The sequence below is a fragment of the Manacus candei genome, unplaced genomic scaffold (assembly GCF_025592945.1).
Source record: "Manacus candei isolate 608988 ecotype Guabito, Panama unplaced genomic scaffold, ASM2559294v1 h1tg000069l, whole genome shotgun sequence".
Classification (NCBI taxonomy): Eukaryota; Metazoa; Chordata; class Aves; order Passeriformes; family Pipridae; genus Manacus; species Manacus candei.
In genome coordinates, this window is record NW_026138117.1 from 1,503,422 (window position 1) to 1,522,004 (window position 18,583).

Below are 18,583 nucleotides of genomic sequence, written 5' to 3' on the forward strand. Positions count from 1 at the left end.
TAACACGTCTGTTCTAGAACAGGCAGCAGTTATGAGTATCGAGGCCATGTTGCTGAGAATACAGCTGGGTTGGGCAGAGCACATCTCCAGGATGAAGGACCACCGCCTCCCTAAGATCGTGCTGTATGGTGAACTTGCCACCGTCTGCCACAAGAGAGGAGCCCTGAAGAGGAGATACAAGGACTCCCTGAAACAACATCTCAGCCTTGGCCATATTGATTAACATAACTGGTCTACTCTGGCCTCCAACTGGGTGGTCTGGAGACACACCATCTATAACGCTGCTGATGCTTTTGAGAAAGCACGCAGGATCACTCTTGAGGAGAAAAGACAATGCAGAAAGAATCGTGTCTTGCCCATACCACCTAAGGAGTCTTTCTGCTGTGCCTTTTGCAACCAGACTTGTCTATCTCGCATTGGCCTTTTTAGCCACCAGCGAGCTTGTAGCAAATGTGGGTAGAGCCCTTCCCAAATGTTCATTCGCAAAGCCCAGCCATGATGATGAAAAGTGGGAGGTTGTCAACAGACAGTAGCAAACAGCCTAGTTTTTTATGGTTTTGATCTTAACAAAGTGTGGTTATTTTGGATATAAAACCCACAGGTATGAGCACCCTTTGCAGGACATTTAAAGGGGTTTCCCACGGGATCCACTTTGGTTCTTTAAGGTTAGGTCTTTCATCCTTACTGCTGGTCTCTTTTCTTCGCCACACTGCCAAAATTATGAAGCGGGGAAAAAAGACCCAGTGCCCTGTCCTGCCGCCCCCGGTGCCCTCGGGGCGCTGGTTTCCCTACGGTGGTGCCAGGGCGGTGCTGGGGGCGGGTTTGTTTACGAGTACGAGGGGTCGCTGTCCTCCTGGGCGTGGTTTTGTGTTCTTAGTGACAGATTTCCCGGTGCGTAGGGCACAGAAAACGTCGCTTTCATGAAAAGCAAAGGGGCAGTCCAGGACGCAGCTCTGCCGCCTGCGGCATTCCTGGGATTACTCCCGGCTTCCCGGCAGGAGGAGGAGGAGGAGCCGAAGCCGGAGCCTGCCGGGGGCGGGAAGGGGCGGCAGGTTTGGGATGAGGCGGGAGGAGGAGGAGCTGGAGCGGCAGGAAGGGTGTTTCCCTGCGCAACTCCCGGTTGAAGTGACTCAGACAGGAAACTCCCTGCTGGGCGCGGCCCAGGAGCGGAGCCGCCGGGCCGGCGCGACCCTCGGCGGCGGCTGGGCCGAGCGGAGCCCCCGGGCGGGCGGACAGACGGGCCCCTCCCGCCGCCGGGCAGCGCCGTTCCCGGGAGCCGGCGGCGAGCGGGTGAGCAGCGCTTGCCGGGGCCGGGAGCGGCCCGCCCGCCGAGCTGGGGGTGTCGCTCCTCTGCCGCCGCGGGACCGGGACGGCTTCACCCCCTCCCCGAGCATGGGCGATTCGCCTGCGGGGCCGGGCGGCGCCGCGCCCCCTCTCGCTGGTGGCCGCGAGTCCCTTGCGTGTATTTCGGGTTATTTATCCCCCCCCGCTCGGTATTCGGTGCTCCCCGCCGGCCGGGAGGTGCCGGTGCCGCCGCGGGCGATCCCGCTGCTCGGGCGGGGCCGGGCGGCGCTTCGGGGGCGCGGCGGGGAGGGTCGTGCGGAGGCTCGGCCGGCACTGAGGGCAGCGGGCAGAGCCCTCCTCAGGAGGGGACCCTCGCGGGTGCTCGCCTAAAAGCCATTTCTGGGTTTGTTTTTTGGGTGTAAGGTTTGTCTTGTTCTCTCTCACGCGTAGCCCTTCTGTCTGTAACACAAAGATGGTCGGAGTTGTGCTTCCTAGGCTGTCCTGGAGCGGGTTGGGGGGGGGGGGAAATAAAAGTAGAAAGCCCTGTGCGAGTTCATCCCGCTCTTCAGAGGAAGGAGGTGATCTATAGTGCCTGTCTAAGGACATGGAATAACTTCCTCGTGAGGAAGTTGAAATTTATCGAGTTAAAGTAACTATGCTGTAGTGAAAGCAGCAATGTAAGCTGGAAAATCCCCAGATGGATGGTCTGGTACTTCATCTCTCCCCTCTGATGAGCAAAGACAGACACGCACTTCATCTGCGTGAGCATTCCTGTAGTTCATCAACATCTCTGCTAATAGTTCTTGCCTTTCAGTAGGCTCTTATTGCCTTGATTTTTATTCCCGCGCCGTTTGATGACAGGTTGGAGTAGCATTCAGACATGTAAATAGGTGTTTGTGCCGGGAAGGCTGTTGGGAGGAAGTAGTGTTTGTGGGATGTAGCCAGTCTGCCTGAAGTGCTGGCTGGAGAGTGCGCGTTATTGAAGGGGAAGGAAAGCTAGCTGGAGGAATTTCTTCTTAATTAGAAGGTCATGCCAGGCTTTGCTGTAAACTGTGGGAAATGGAAAGCCTAGGCTAATGAGTGACTCCAGTCCTTATTACATTCCAGTTACTTATTTGGCATAACTTTATTTTAATAAGCTTACTGAACACATACACATGCAGTGTTGTTGGTTAGTGTGTTTTTCAAAGTGGAATTTCTAATAATACTATACTGCAATTCTGCAATCTCTGAATTATGTTTATATTACTTGTACTTAAACTGTTTTTTGCTCAGACAGAGAATATCTGAGCTATATGCTAGAAAATGTTTTGCTAGTCCTTACTAAAGTTCTGATTCTTGACTTCATTTAAATTCCACTTTTTACCTTGAAAAATCTTTTTTTTTTTTTTACATTTGTAAACACACAGTTTCTCTTGATCTAGTGTAAAAGGCTCTTTAAGCTTTCCCAGGCAACCGGGTCTGTGAAGTCTGGCTGGTGCAGGCAGCCAGTTGTCTCTGTAGCAGCCAGGAAGGAGGAGGAGGAAGCAGTCTGTACAGCATTGGGGTATAGCAGGAAGACTTAGTCCCAATATCATCTAAGCTTGCTCTCTAGAAAATGTACAGCAGTTTTTCTTTGCAGCAGTTTAGAATTTTATGGGTTTTTTTAATAGGGACTATGCAGTTGGTGAAATATCTCTAATATGTTTTGGTTTTCAGATTGTCACACCTAATTTATTTATTTTGAGAATAAACCTCTCAGAGTCTTAGAAAAATACCCAAATACTTCCAGCTCTGCCCTCCCCCCCAACTGCCCTGCTGAAGATGGGTAAGGCTTTGTTTTCCTTACAGGTCTTGGGTTTATCAGTTTCTCTTGAGGGTTCTGATGGGGAGAGCGGAGTGGTGTTTGGAATGTGGTCAGCTCTGTTAGCTTAAAATTTCTATCTTAATAGGTGCCACAATATTTAAACTGGAGCTGAATTACCAAAGTTGTTTAAAAAAAAAAAAAATCTCTGTTACAAGAAAGGGAGTGTTCCCCAAACAATCCAGACTTTTCAGTTCTTAACTCCTGAATGTGTGACTTGCAAAAAAAGCTGGTAGACCCTTAGTGATGTACCTGTAATATCCAACACATTCATTAACAAAACTCTTGTTTCTTCAGCTTGCCGTAGATGGAAATTGTCCATTGTGCTTAAACCAACAAATTCTCTTGATTGGTTATACAGACTTTATAGTGTAATTAAATAATTAAGAGATATCTGTTCCAGCTACATGTTTTACGTTAGATGTTGTCTGATATACTCCTTAAGTTTTGGCTAGTACCTTGTTTATTCATGATGTGAGAGAGTTGTCTTGGAAGGTGGCTTGTTCCCATGAGTAGATTTTAAAATTTTATCATAACTCTTGTCAGAATCATCTGATTGTTTTATTTTTAATTTTGTTTCTCAAAGATTTCCAAGATATTCGAGGTGACGTGGAAAATTCAGGGTGGTTGGAATTGAGCTGCAAGGTTGTAACAAAAAGATGGAACAAAAAATCCCCACAAAGTTCTTTTTTGTGGATTTGATTTTATTCATCCTCTGGTCTGAAAGCTGCTTGCATTTCTTGCAATGCTATAGAAGAGAAATTTAATTTTAGTATAATTTCCACACCTATTTATGTGCACATCAAGAGGGTTTCATTTTACAGTTGTTACTCTGTGTTCTCAGGGCAAGTCCTTGAAGTGGTTCCTTTGCTGTAAAGTAAACTTGAATGTTGGGCAGCAGGTTTTACCCTGGTGAATTGGAAGTCATCTGTGTGATTGACTTTGCTGCTCTTGAAACAGTGACTCTGTGAGTTTCTAAATTTCTATTGTTTATATATTTTTAAATAGCTGCAGTTACTATGGCAAGCCCCAACTTAATAAGCAATTATGCTTGAACCAAATTAAGTGCTTGTTTACCTAGGGATGCTTCGGGAGCTTGGCACAACCCAAGCGTGAATGACCAGTGAAGTGGTTCGGGTGGATCCATCCCTGTGCCTGGGAATGTAATTCATTTAAACAGGGCTTCCCTGTGAACATGTTCTCAGGGATGAAGACAGAGAGTAGTAAATGTAACAGATTTGGAAACAATTGATATTTAGAACATGTTACGAGTGGCCTCTGACAGACCTTATTCTTAAAGGACGTTTTGTTACTTTTTGACTACATTGTTATTTGAATACACAACAAATCAAAGCCCCCTGTATTTGTCAGTCTTGTGCATGTGGGCAGAACTGAGACAGTAACATGAAAGAAGGACATTTCAACATTGTGAAATATGACTTTATACCTACAAAACCTGGGAACTTAGTGCTTTATGTTTTAAGCTACAGACATCAGGATTCTCTACTGCACATCTGCCCTTAGAAGCTTGTGTTTGTAGGGCTTGGGGGCACGCTTTGCTGTGTAATACTGATAACAGAGTGCGTATTGATCTGCTTTGTTTAAGTGTAATTCCATTAATCCACATCACTGCCTTTCTAGTGATAAAATTAATGTATGATGCATTGATGAGACTTGCTATAGTAATACAGAGGGTGCAAAATAGCAGATAATCTTTCTAGCTCTTGGCACCAAAAATGTAAGATCTTTTGGGTAGCTCCTTATCTTTTGTAAACACACTGGCAAAAATCCTGAAGCTTGTTTTCTTCATAAGACTTAGAAGATTTTCTCTTTCAATATGCACTGTTTCATCTTTACCTCTGTTATGTCTATAAATATATGTGCACTCATAAATGTGTGCATTTGGGGGGAAATTCCTGTCTTCACACAGTTCAGTTTTGTGAGAAAAGTGACAGTCTTAGACTTTTAACTGTAAAAAGCAGACTTGTGGTAAAGTATGGCACAAATAATTGTCAGGCATTTGCCATTTCAGCAGAAATGCCCCTTCCCTCAAGCTGACTGTCAGCAAGATGGCACATGAATTTATAGCTATGTAGCCTTTCTACATAAAGACCATGGTGGGAGAGGTGATTTAAGGTTGAGAGCAGATCTGGCTGGGCGTGTTGGAAACAGAGCCCATCTCTCCAGTCCTTCCTAGCTGATAGATGGTGGTGGTCCCTGTGCCATATCGCTTCTCCACATCTTCTGTAGCTGTTTCATTCTGCCAGACCTCTGCTCCTGCTGGCAGGGACCGCAGCAGGGCATCAATCTAATGGCATGATGAGCTCAGAGAGGGCTCTTGGGCTGGGAATCCCTTCACAGCTAAATGACCTGCTTTCTGGGCACCTCCTGTGTGGGACATATCCAGCTGTGGTCTGCCAAATGTGGATTTGCAACCCTCTGAGTTATGCTGTGAGGTTCCCATGAAACTCAATGACGAGAGAGAAGTAAAGGCGAATGTGGAGGTCCTTCAGTTGTGTGGTTGGTCTGTGATTCTGTGTGTGTGCGTTGCTGGGACAGCTGCTCTGGCATAGGCACAACTGAAAGTGAGTGTTCTCCACAAGAGGGAACATTCTACCTGTTGACTTTAATAAAGCTTTTCTTATTTCAAATAATCGGGTAACATGTGAGGAATTGGCACTGCTGTTCTTGCTTTCACTAGAGGTAAATGCCAGGGCAACAGTCTGTGGTGCTGTCCTTTCCCTGGTTCGTGAGTGCTCCTGGTTTACCAAGCAGTTACTCATGGAGTAAAGTTGTATGATTTCTCCTTGCTTGAACCAGATGTTGGGAGATTTTCTCAGTTTAACAGGGCGAGTCTCACCAAGCCTCTCACATGGCTGGTTTCTGCAGGTCTGCTTTCAAGGAATGTTGGTTAGGAGGTAGTAGGATGACCAAGAAACTTTTTAGAGACAATAGTTGCTCATTTAGAGAAAACAAATGCCATTCCCCTTCCTTTGCACTGAAAAGCATCTTAGTATTCAGGCAGTTTATAGACTTCTGCTTACTAGATGACACTCTCTACAAATGATTAACAGAGTTGAGTCTCAGTAATATTCTTATGAATTAATATAGAATATATTACTAAGTAAAAGAAAAAAATGAAATGGTGTTTTTAGTCTTAGAAACAAATAATCAGATTTAAAAACTAGTACTGTGGGTTTATGTTAGGGCACAAATCTTAAGAACTGACATGCTAAGTAGTGATTCCAGGTGTGCAAATGGTACAAGATATTTTTGGAGATGCTTGCTTTATGTACTGCAGGTGTAGAAGAGATTTCTGGGATTTAGATAAAAATACAGTAGTGCTGTACATCACTTTAAAAAACTTTAATTCTGATACAGATGTGGACAGTATTGGCAGGAACTAAAAATGCTGTTGACCTGAACTTATTTATAGTCTTCTTTCAGTATAACTCTAACTGTTTTGAGTGGGTTCAGTGACATAAAATCAATAAGGGGAGTACACTGAATTATACGTTCTGAATGTGAAGTTCAGGCAAACTGTCATGACACATAGCTCAAGATAGATGTGGATGCCTATCAGGTGATATCAGAAGTAAAGCTTTGGATTAATTTTCACTGAAACAGCTTATTTTCTTGTATAAAATGTTACAGATTATATGCTCTTTTGGAGAAAAAAGAGAGCTTAAGAACTAAAAGCTATTTACTTATTTCTGTTTTTCCTTCTACCCTCTCCTGCAATATTTCCTTTATTTTTTTAAGGAAATTATTAAATCATTATTTGCTTCTTGTCTGATTCAAACTCACCTCACAGAAATGCACACAGTGATACATTTTTTAAAACAGTTTCTGAAGCCTGTTGTGTTTTTCTTTTTTTTTTCTTTTTTTTTAATACTACACTTTTGGAAAATTCTACATTATACTTTTAGTGATTTGGATGTTAAAGAAAAGCTACTTTTAAGCATAGAGAATACAAATTCACCTAAAATATCTTCCAGCTTATTTTTCAGATAAAGCCATGTAATTTTTTTTAACTGAAAGTGGAGAGAGTTGTATTTACCAAGTACTTACAGGCAGAGGAAAGGAGTGAGAATGACAGCAGACAGCCCATGTTTTAAACAGTAATTTTTATTTCGGCCTTTGTTCACTTTTTAAAGTCAAAATAAGGCAATGCTGAAGCCAGAGCTTCAGCTGTAGGCTTGCATTTAAAAAAAAACCCCACTGGATATAATTAACGCCTGCTGTGTCATTGGGGGGCACGTGCTGTAAGACGGAGCTGGATGCATAATGTGGAGGCACTGTGGAATGGGAGACTTACGGAGCTGCCCCTGCATGGACAGCTGCCCTCAGCAGTGATGCAGTGGGTGTCCTTCCCAAAGGTGGGGGTGTTGCCAAACAGACTCGTCTGAGAAGCTGTAAGACTAACTTACAACCCTCTCTGTAACTGAGCTAAGGAAGAGAGTCTCTTCCAACTGAAGCCATTCTATGATTTTAAATAAACAGTTTGTCTAAGGCTGAGGGGCTGTGATGTTGCTTAGATTGAAATCTAAAGACTGCAGACCTTTGCCTTCCTATCTTTGTGGCTCATCTCTCTTACCTAACATGACAGCCACCATTCACAGCTGTGCCCTTTTTGATTAAAGTAACAGCACTCCCTTTACACAACATACAAAGAGCAACCAACCAAACCCACAATCTGTGACAGAAGTCTTCCTGCAGGATGAAAGGTGCTGTGTCTGAGCCATGCCAGCCTAATTCCATGTGCACGTGCTTCTTCTCTCTTTTATGGGGTGGTTATTGCTCTTGTCACTTCCTTTCTCGTTCTTTGCAGGCTGTTTACATGGGCAGTGTTATCTTTGCTAAGAAATGAGAGAGCTTTTCACAACTGCTGAACATGCTGTAAGGGCTGTGCTTCAGTGCTTGGCTTCTGTGCTAAACTTCAGCCTTCCCCAAAGCACTGCTGTGCAGCATTGCTTCCTAACACACCCATGCAGCAGCAGGAACAACCAGGAACAGAAGTATGGAAGAAATGCTCATTGAGGACAGCTGCAGGAGATAGCAGCACAGCAAAACTGGAAGCCAAGAGAAGAGATTAAACAGGGGAGGGGAGGAGTGAACTGGGTGAGAGGAAAAGAACACAAAAAAGAGAAGGAGAGTGAGTTAGTCAAGAAGAAATAAGATGAAATGGTGCAACTCAAAGATTTAATATCAATATTAAGAGGGTGAAGCAAGTAAGTGTAGCAAAATGGATCTCAGCACACCTAATCTATAATGACAGTGCTTAAATCTTTAACTTCATTTCAGCCTGAAGAGAGACCAAATATTGCAGAAGGAGGTTCATTTTGTCCATAAGTTTAATTAGTTCACTCAGAACTAACTCAGCTCTGTAAGAATTAATTAGTAAATCAGCAGAAATCCCCTCATCCGTCTAGCCCCACCAACATTAGAATTTTATTTTTTTATTTGTGACTTTTATCTTAAACGTCAGACTTAGGTACACAGATAAAGCAAACCAAGCAAAACACCTCTGAATTCTTGTAGCACAAGTGCTGCTGCAGAGGGGGTTGCATGCTGCAGAGTAAGCTGCAGTGACAGGCCCTGCCTCCTTATTCATGTGAGTGGGATACCTTTGGAGCAAATTTTAGAGACTTGGACCTCTCCCATACCATCATAATGGATTCTCGAGTAGGTTCTCATTTTTGGTGTGTACATTTTGTGTTTGAGATTCCTACATAGGGATAGCATTTGACCCTATATTTTAACATCAGCAAGTTTCATCTTTCCTCCAAAGCTTCAGGATGTGGAATGATGCTGCAGGTGCACAGTACTGGCCTGGCTGCCCTTCAACATACCTGGTCATTACTTGCTGCATTGTGCAGATGCTGCTGCTGTAGAATTAATATATGCTCATCTGTGTGCTCCTGCTGGCTGCTAAAACAGCAGGGAAAAATAAACTCAGCCTTGTGATGACTTGCTAGCAAAGACACAGTGACTCCAGCCTTGTGCTATGATACGGGAGTGCTAGGGTTGCATTATTTTCTCTGCTTGTGGGAGAGTTGTCTTATTGATGCTGTAAAAAGGAGAAGCTAGCAGACCTACACCTGGTGATAAGCATCAGAAAAGGCAATTCTGTCCTTACATGACTCACTAGTCTTGATACAGGCTTTGTCTGAAGAGCCTGAGGCTCCCCATTCATAACCTATTGAGATGATAGTAGAGTGTCAGACCTTCCTGTTATTGGAAAGGTGCTTGGATTCATCCAGGACGTTAGAAGGGAATGGCTGTAGTTACTTGACAAGCGTAACCGATTGTCATCTGAGTCCTGGTGGTCAGTGTGTCTGCAAGCCCTTTCAGCTATGTGACAGCATTGTTACAGCAGTGTCCTCCTGACCTTGGTTATCATGTGGGTGGGAGGGAGGAACAGTACTGACTCATTAAAGCATGGCTTTTAGGTTGCATAAATGGTGCTGCTGTTGGTCACTGACACTGCTCAGAATTCACTTTTCCAGGTGACAAGACTGGTGTATCACTGAGTGCTTGGACTTTGTTTGCACAGTCATAGTGAAGGTATTGCTTGTGCAAAGAGATGGGATTGCTTGTTGTGATCTTTCCCTGCAGGGGACAGAAGCTGGACAGGTAGTAATGTGGGTCACATGAAAAATTCACACATGACTGAACACAAACAGCTTTTTGGGAAGTTGAGATTTTCTACAAAAAAAAAAAAGGAAAACTTCCTCAGTATTAGCCTCATGCTTTCCCTCCAGTCTGTGCCCGCTTTTGGAAGCCTACTTTCTTCCCTGCACCCATCCAATGGCAAGGCAAAACAGTTGACGTGAGCCACACCACCCTGTAGGAGTCTAATACTAAATTAATTGATTCCATTATGTGGCCGTTCTTCTGGGACTGTGATGTTGAGTTGTGATAATTCAGTGCTGGAATTTTTGTTTTCCCTTTTTCACCTATTGAGCCTTTTTTTTTTTTTATTCCAATCACAGACGTGTTTCTGAAAGCTTAACAGTATGTCAAAGCTGTTGCACAAAGGACTGTCAGCTGCTGTTTGCTTTCTTCTGTCTTTTACTTTAATCAGGCAGGCCAATAAATGATGTGGAAAGCATTTTTCTTTGCTCCTTCAGCTTATGCAAATCTGTTGCTTAGGAACGAAAAGGAGCTCCAGTCCCAAAAGGAACATCTTAGGCCGATCCATTTGGCAAAAAGGCAGATTGTGCTGTCCAGAGCACAGAAAAAGAGCATTTAAACAGAGGTCCAGTGTGTTGGTGTTCTCTGAAGCACTTCAGTTATCATGCTGTTAAAATGTTTTCTACTCACTCTGAATTGATAGGTAAGCAGTTGAACAGCCAAGGTGTTTGAAATTTAATTAAAATAGAACTAAAAGGGAATTTTTGAGGGACATCTTGGAGGTTTGAAATAAAATTTAATATTAGAGTAATTACTATGCTGTTCTTGGAAGAAGAAATCTGATCCTTTTGTTAGTTCTTCCCTTTACAAGGGCCCTTTGTGACTGGAGTCTCATGGTTTAACTTGAGCAGAAACATTACACAGAATATTGAATCAAATTTTCTTAATAGAAAAATGATTTAATTGGTTTTCTGCAAGCCAGTAGCATAGGAGAATGAGATAATGGGACAGAAGAAACCTGAAAATGTTGTGTTGCTATAGGGATAAAACTTAAATTGTGCTGCCATGCAAACCAATTCTATTCTTGTGGGAATGTTGTCATTAGTTTCCATGGAGTTTACTGGGGTTGGTCTCATAAACCCCAATTCAGCAGACCATTCAATCATCTTTTTAAATATATCTCCATTTGAATTTCTTTCCTTCAATGCATGGACTGTGGAATACCTTTGTTTCTCCTTTTTAAAATTATATTCTTCTCTTCTTCCTCTTTAACTGCTGTGCATAAAATTTTCCTGATTTTCTTCATAGAATTCTGTCCTCTTAAGTAGGGTAAGATTTATTTATTTGTTTATTTATTTATTTATTTATTTATGCCTGTTTTTAAAAGGCAGAACAAATCATATGGATACATATTTCAGTTAATGGATTGCACAACAATTGCACTCTTCAGTATCCATGCCAGTCTTGAGACTGTGTTTTAATTTAAAATTCAAAGATGCTTTCTCAGACTTAGGAAAGAAGAGAGGCAATGTCGAAGGAAGTGCTGTTTGAAGTGCAGACATGCTTCCCCTTTGTCTTATTTTGAACCTGGGAACATGTACAAGCAGTTGTAGATAAAATGTGTCTGTTTAAAAGCAAAATGTGACCAGTGGTTTGCAAATAGGTATAGGGCATCCCTTCCCAACATAATTTTTCAGTCAAATGAAACACTGTTCTCATCTGCAAAGTCAGAAAATATTCTAAAATTTCTGTAATCCAGCAATTTTTTGTTAATCATTGAAACTCCACCTTAATTATCTCACTCTTTGGCATGATCCTTCCCCATTTTTTTATATGAAATAATTTTTTCCACTTAAAATTTCAGCATTCGAGATCCTTTTGGATTACGTAGAGCATACTCCTACCAAAACCAATTCCTCGAATGTCCCCAGACCCTCTGCTTTCTTGGGCTGTGTTCTCAAGCTAATATTTACATGTGTTATATTGGTGTTTGGATGTAGGCTGGTTTCTAGAGCTCACATTTTACTGGGTGCAGTGGGAGGTGGGGTGTGCTGCAGCACATTTGCTTGCCCCACTTGGGCAATTGCAGGAACACGTGGCTGAACGTGCTGTGGTAACTTCTTCCACAATGGGGAAAGAGAGAGAGACTGTGCTGGAGCAGGCCAGGCTTTGCTGATCCCAGCTCAGAGTGTGGTGTGTGGCCCCTGGCTGCCAGCTGTGGCCCAGAACTGCTGATTCAGCCCTTTGGGACTGGAGGCCCCAAACTCTCCTCTCGAGTGGTGGGAACTTGCCCTACAGTTGTGATGGTGATATGATGTGTTTTTCCTGAACTGTTTCAAGCTGTTTGAAGTGTAACTATCTGCATTTTGAATGGATTCATGCTTCATTTAAAGTCTGAGTTTTCTTGGAGCTTGTGGTTAAATGACGGAAAGAAAAAGCTTTGGAGAATTTCTTATTTTTGTTTTTATTTTTGTTTTGGTTTGTTGTTTTTCTTTTTTCTGAGGTGTGTGCTGTGCTCTCACTGCCGTGGGGATATTCATTCAGGAGCAGATGGGACATGCCTCGGTTTTCAACACCCTTTTTCAGTCAATGAGAAAATTGGGATGAATGATTCAAGGAAAGTTATTTCATCCATTGCTTTTTTCATCTCTCCCTACTAGCTTGCTGCAGCACTTCATGCCAGGGCAGCGAAAGGACTCAGCTGAACAAAGATGCTTATTTTGCTCTCAGACTGTTAGGGACATTCTGGTAATTCAGCTGAAGTTAAGCTGAAGAAAGTGTACTGCTCTATGACATTGTCTCTTTTATACTTTTATTTTTGTTGGAGGTTAATGATAGAAGAAAATCATTGTCCCTGAACAGCTGAGCTGTTACCTAAATGAGATGAACCTTATCAGCCCTGGGTGCTGCACATCCGTGTGTGATATTGGTGTTGGGGAGAGGTATCATCCATAGCATTGACTGCTCACTCCTCAGATCTTGAATCAGCAAAACCCTTCTTTCATTTCCCAGGGAAGTTCAACTTTCAGAGCATCAGATGAGCATGTGATAGGAATAGATGCAGTTGCGTCCATCTCTAGATCTTTCCAGTATGCAGCAGTATGGCAAAAGATGTGCTGTAAGAAGCTGACAGCAAAAACCACCTGGAAATCTGTCTCCAGATTGTTCCCTGCTGCAATCCACCATGTTTCAAGTGGGAAGACTACTGTCTTACCACTCTGATGGTCATGTGAGGATAAATCCTTAAAAGATTTCAGGGTGAGGGTGCTTAGGTGATCTCGGGGTGTCAAACCGTTGAGTGAGTGATGCAAAGGAAAAGAATGCCTGTCAGCAATGGGATTTAGATTTTAATTATTTTTGTTTATTTGAGGGAAGTTTAACTTTATTAGTCCTATTTCCAAAAAGTAAAGCAAGGATTGCTATGAAGTAAATGCCTCTGCTTGCTGTGTCTTTATCTTCTGAAGAAAAGTTGCTTTCACTGTAGTATGATATTCTCTACCTTTTTTTTTTATAACTAAAGGACTGAATTATACTGTTTTTCTGATTTCTGTGGGAATGTTCACTTGACAATCTTAATACACATGTATGTGTACTCTCCAAGGACTTATTTCCCATTCTTTCCCTGTATGTTTTCAAGATACTCAATATACCTATTGCTTTATATCTTTTGCTTTCTTTAAAATGTTTTGTGATAACATTATAGCATCCTCATCATCTCCCGATCTTGTCTAACACAGCCATAAAGTTGCTTCTGATAATTTTTGTGGTGAAGGGCTTTATTTTTCACCAGTAAGTAGATATCATCAAACCCAGTTATCTGACGTTGAACTTTTATACTGGGAATCAGTGTCCTTTTAAAGCTCAGCTGGATAGATTCTTAAGATGATTAGAGGACATTTCTGGAGAAGTCTTGGCCAAAGGCTAAAGAGGAACTTTACACACAACTGTGTGGTGATTTCTGCACTTATAACAAGGTCTCAATAAGGCTACAGTTACTTAAGTTCATTTGCTTTACCCATATTTATTTATTTTTTAATTTGGTTGCTGGCTACAAGTTACATCTGTTGGACTGTGTGCACCGTTGCTGAACATGTGTAAGAACTATCTCGTATCATAAGCGTATTTTTTCCTGTTTTAGCTATTTATAGACTGAGTGCCTGACTTGTGTTTTGATCATTTCTTTAGTAAATAATCTGTCCTGCTTAACTCTTTCACTGAAAGAAAACTTAAAACCTTCTTCATATAGCTACCTAACTCTCTAGAATTCGGGGGATTTTTTTTTACCTTTAAGCTCGAGAGCAGAATAGTGTTACAGTAGTCCTCTCTCTCCCAGTGATTTTGAATTTAATGCTCTCTTCTCTATTCTCTCCTTTGTCAGTCCTTACCTTCTGCATTTTTTATTATTTCTTCTGGTTAGTTCTGTATTTTTTTTGGTCCAAAACACTTTTCTCCTTAATTTGTTCCTGTTCATATTTTCTTCCAGATAATCTGAAACTTCAAGAAACCCAAAAGAGCAGGGCTGGGAGATGCATGCTGTCTGTTTTCTGATATACTTGGAATTAAGAATATAGATCTTCTGCAAAGGCTTTGACATTCTGTAAGGATGGAGATGTGGAAATGGTGTCTCTACTGACAATCATCTCCTCTAAATACCAAAGCAATGTTGTGAGCAGGGCGCTGCTTACCACACAGTTGCATGGCTGAGAGCAACAGTACAGAATTAGGACATTTAAAAAAGATTGGCAACTCTTTTTTTGTGAATATGTTTCAATAATAATCCAGTTCTGAAAGTTAAATTAAAATGTAAATAATGCTGGAGGAGCTTCAAGATCAGTTGCCTTTTTTTGGCTGGATTTTTCTCCAGCTTGAAGATCAGTTGCCTTTTTTTGGCTGGATTTTTCTCAAAGTGTGACAGAGGCAGCTCAGTGAGCTTCTTCACAAGGTCTTCTGAGCAGGTCAGGCCCACCTGGTGCTTATCTCCTTCAGAACTGAAGAAAAAGAAGGATATCTGAATTTAGCATACTTCCACTAACATACTTAAAGTTTTCCCAAAAACCCTGAGACTGATACCTCTGATCCTTAGACATGGTGGGACTTGGCACTGTAAGGCTGAAGCTTATTCAGAACAGGGATTTTTTTGCTTTGAAATCCAAAAAAAGGAACTGAGAAAAAGCACAGATGTTGCTCTCTCCTGCTTAGAAAGCTGACTCTGCTCATCTAACACCAAAATTTAGCAAGACAGGTTGCTGATCTGTGTGATTCTCTCTCCTGAAGGGAGGATTTCAGATATTGAATGTTTTTTAATTAAGTTGTGTACGACCAAGAAATTGTGTTCTTGGAGTGCATTCTGACTTTATTGTTGTAATGATGGGTCATAGTACAAAGATACCAAAAGTTTGCAAAAGTGTCAAAGATGGGTGGGAAGGAGCTGCTTCCTCTTTCATGTCTTGCTAGGTACAGAGTACAAGGGCTAGAAGAACAGGAGCATTGCACTTGGCCAAGGAAACACCAGATGTGTGGATACCTTTGGCAAAATTGCAAAGTGGAGCTGTCAGCAAGCAACCTCAAAACAAGAAGATGTTTGTAACTGCATTGTAACATTTGTGTCCAATGGTTTATGTGTTCCTGGTTTGAAAAATGCTGATCTGTCTTTGGGAAATCATGCTGAAGGGCTTGGAAAAATGTACCTTCCCGTATTTCTTTTCACAACCCAGAGGACAGCAGGAAGCTTTTGTTTCTTGGTTGGGCCTCTGGTCTGATAGTGAGTCATTCCCAGAGTTGTGCTATTAATTACATGGCAGTGTAAGTCAGCTGGGACTTTGATTTCCATTTTTAAATTATTTTTCAAGTATTTAAAAAAAATTCCACAGGTAGTCTGAACATAGAAAGCTGATGCTGGAGGATCACAATTGTAAATATTGAGACCAAAAGTGTGCAGGTATGCTTTCTGAAATAGGATGTATGGGGATTAAGGGCCACATCTTCAGAATATTTGCTTGTAGTGCTGAGGAAACATTTGTGAATGCCTGACGCTGTTCTGCAGCAGGGGCCTGAGTCATTGATGGACCACGTTTTAGGAGAAGGAAGATGTGTGGATTGAGGAAAGGGTGTTGATACTTTCCTTGGTTTCAATGGCAGTTCCCCTGTACACAGATAAGTGCAGTAATTTTTGGTGTAGAATGGCCAGACATTTTTTGCTATGGGTTTTGGAGCATGTTGTGCTTTCTTGGAACCAATGCTTTGTGGCCATTTGCCTGTCCAGTGGGAGAGAGGGCTATGTGCCTATTGGTCCCACCACCAGCACATCCCGGAGCAGCTGCACAATTGGGTGTTTCTGCTTTGACAGAGAGGCTAAGAGGAGGAAAAGTTTCAAGTTGGAAGGAGCCTCTCAGTTAAAGTAACCTATGTAAAGTGTTGTGCTCTTTTCTTTTTTTAGCGAAAGTTTGAATTTATGGATACTCAGACTCATATATAGAGTAGGTATAGGTACTCAGACTCTTCTGTAGATGTTCTGACTTCTTCTCCCTGTTTCCTCTGGGGTAAAACTATTCAGTCTGACCTCCTCACTGAACTTTTGCCCAGCCATGGAATTTTTTTTGGCACGTGCTCATTTATGGAAGGGAGGATGCCATGTTTTTTGCTGGTCTCTAATTTGAGAATAATTGTGGCTCCTGTATTGGAGCTCGATCTGAGTGTAGGCAGGTGTTGTGCAAGCATCCTAGTGCTGGAATGCCAGCCAGCACTCCTGTCAGTCCAGTTCTTCATCCTTTTTTTGGCAAGGATCACGAATTGCACAATATGGGTGTTTGTTTAGTTATTTTAACAAAAACTCATATGCTCAGGCTGGAAGCAAGGTTTGGGCCAGGGCTTCAAGAAACAGGCCCCTGGATCTTTCTGTTCATTGTTTGTAAAGCTGTTGGTGAGCTCTCTCCATCTGGAGTACATTAGCTTTGCAGCAGTCGCTTGGGACACAGGATTGGTCCCTGGAGGTAGGTAGGTAATCACTTCTGGTTGTTTCCTTTCCTTTGGTTTGGGTTTTGGTTCTGGTTTTTTGTCAGCTGAGCCCTTCTTTGAAGGTAAAGATGGTGTTTCAGTGGAACCTTCCCCCAGGAATCTAAAATTAGGCAAGAGGAAGTGAGGAGATATTTCTACCAGGCCAATAAAAGTGCAGTGAGTGGTGGCATTGCCAGCCCATGCTAACTGTCTTGCAGTGAGCTTTTGTTAAATCTGCGCTGGGATCTGCTTGCACCCTCCCTGTATGTGGGGACGTCATGGTTCCACGGGGGTGACATATGCCAAGCAGGGTCCTGCTCCTCTGGGATATGGGTGCTTCAGTGTTCCTTCCCTCCTGGTTAGAGCCAGGGGCAGTGCTCAGCTGATCCTTTTACCCAAAGTGCTTGGTTTTGCTGTGGTAAGTGAAGGAAAATAACTTGCAAAGCCCTACAGAAAAAGAGAAACAGCTTGATTAGAGGTGTTACCTTAAACTTTTTTACTCCACTGAGGAGAATGGGTAGATCATTATACAAAAGTGGGTGATTAAATTGTTCCACCCCACACTTTCTTCCTAGAATTTCACAGAATCACAGAGTGGATAAGGTTGGAAGGGACCACAGTGGGTCATCTGATCCAACCTCCTTGCTCAAGCGGGTCATCCTAGAGCACATTGCACAGGATTGCATCCAGATGGTTCTTGAACATCTCCGTTGAAGGCAACTCCACAGCCTCTCTGGGCAGTCTGTTCCGGTGCATGGTCACTGGTCACAGATTGCCCAGATTTCTTCCCATTGCTGTTCTTGGTTCAAAACCCCATGCAGTGACAGCAGTTGAAGGTGTATGGAGATTGCCATGACCCTGAGGGGTTTTGGACTTCTCTATCACTAACTACCCAAAGCAGATCCAGATGTCCTAGGAAATGAAACACTGGAGACTGCTGGCACCTTTTGACAGGCTAGTCTCCTGAAGATGGTCTGGATGTAGTAGTTGTGCATAAGATTTTGATAGCACATTGGCTCAAACTGAGTGTTAGAGGTCATCCTTTCCTCTATTTTTGGTGTGTTTCTGGTGTGCAGCAGTGGGGGAAGAGAAACATTTCTCAACTCCTAAAAGTAAGGATGAGACTGTTAGTTCCAAAAGTCTTTTTTAAACTTGTATACTAAAACTGACTGAGTTTCTGTTTGACTATTTCTCTGCCATTGTGGTTGAAGGGAAACTTCCCATTTCCCACAGTATAAGTGGTTCCCTGCTATTCATATTACTCATATGTTTACTGTGTATGTAGTAACACACACAAAGTTATATGTATGTGCATATACATATCTGTATGTATGCATGTATTTTCTAACCAGGTGCAAAATGACTGCTCAAGTAACACTGGAGGATGCCTTGTCCAATGTGGATCTCTTGGAAGAATTACCATTGCCAGATCAGCAACCGTGTATTGAACCCCCACCATCATCTCTTCTTTACCAGGTATATTGTCACTGCAGGAAAAAGTTTCTCCATTGTTAGGAAAGAGTACCTGCTTTTCAAAAAAAAAAAAACAACTGCCCAAACCCAAAGTATCTTAATATTGAATATATATATATATATATATATAAATTCTTTTCATAGAATCATAGAATGGGCAGAGACACCTTCGACTAGACCAGGTTGCTCAAAGCCCCGTCCAGCCTGACCTTGAACAATTCTAGGGATGGGACTTGCACAACCTTTCTGGGAAACCTGTTCCAGTGCCTCACCACCCTCACAGTAAAGAATTTCTTGCTAATATCTAATCTAAACCTGCTCTCTTTGAGTTTGAATCCATTCCCCCTTGTTCTA

General features: G+C 42.4%; 1 protein-coding gene across 2 annotated transcripts in view; it reads left to right on the plus strand.

Moving 5' to 3' along the window:
- The first annotated feature begins 1,123 nt into the window (after positions 1-1,123).
- Positions 1,124-18,583, plus strand: part of CYFIP1 (cytoplasmic FMR1 interacting protein 1) — a 73,961-nt gene continuing 56,501 nt past the window's right edge. For both annotated transcript variants that reach the window (XM_051806900.1, XM_051806899.1), the window contains exons 1-2: positions 1,124-1,290; positions 18,109-18,232. In XM_051806900.1, the coding sequence (XP_051662860.1) occupies positions 18,116-18,232 (117 nt within the window). In that variant the 5' untranslated portion in view covers positions 1,124-1,290; positions 18,109-18,115. The remainder of the gene's footprint in view (positions 1,291-18,108; positions 18,233-18,583) is intronic.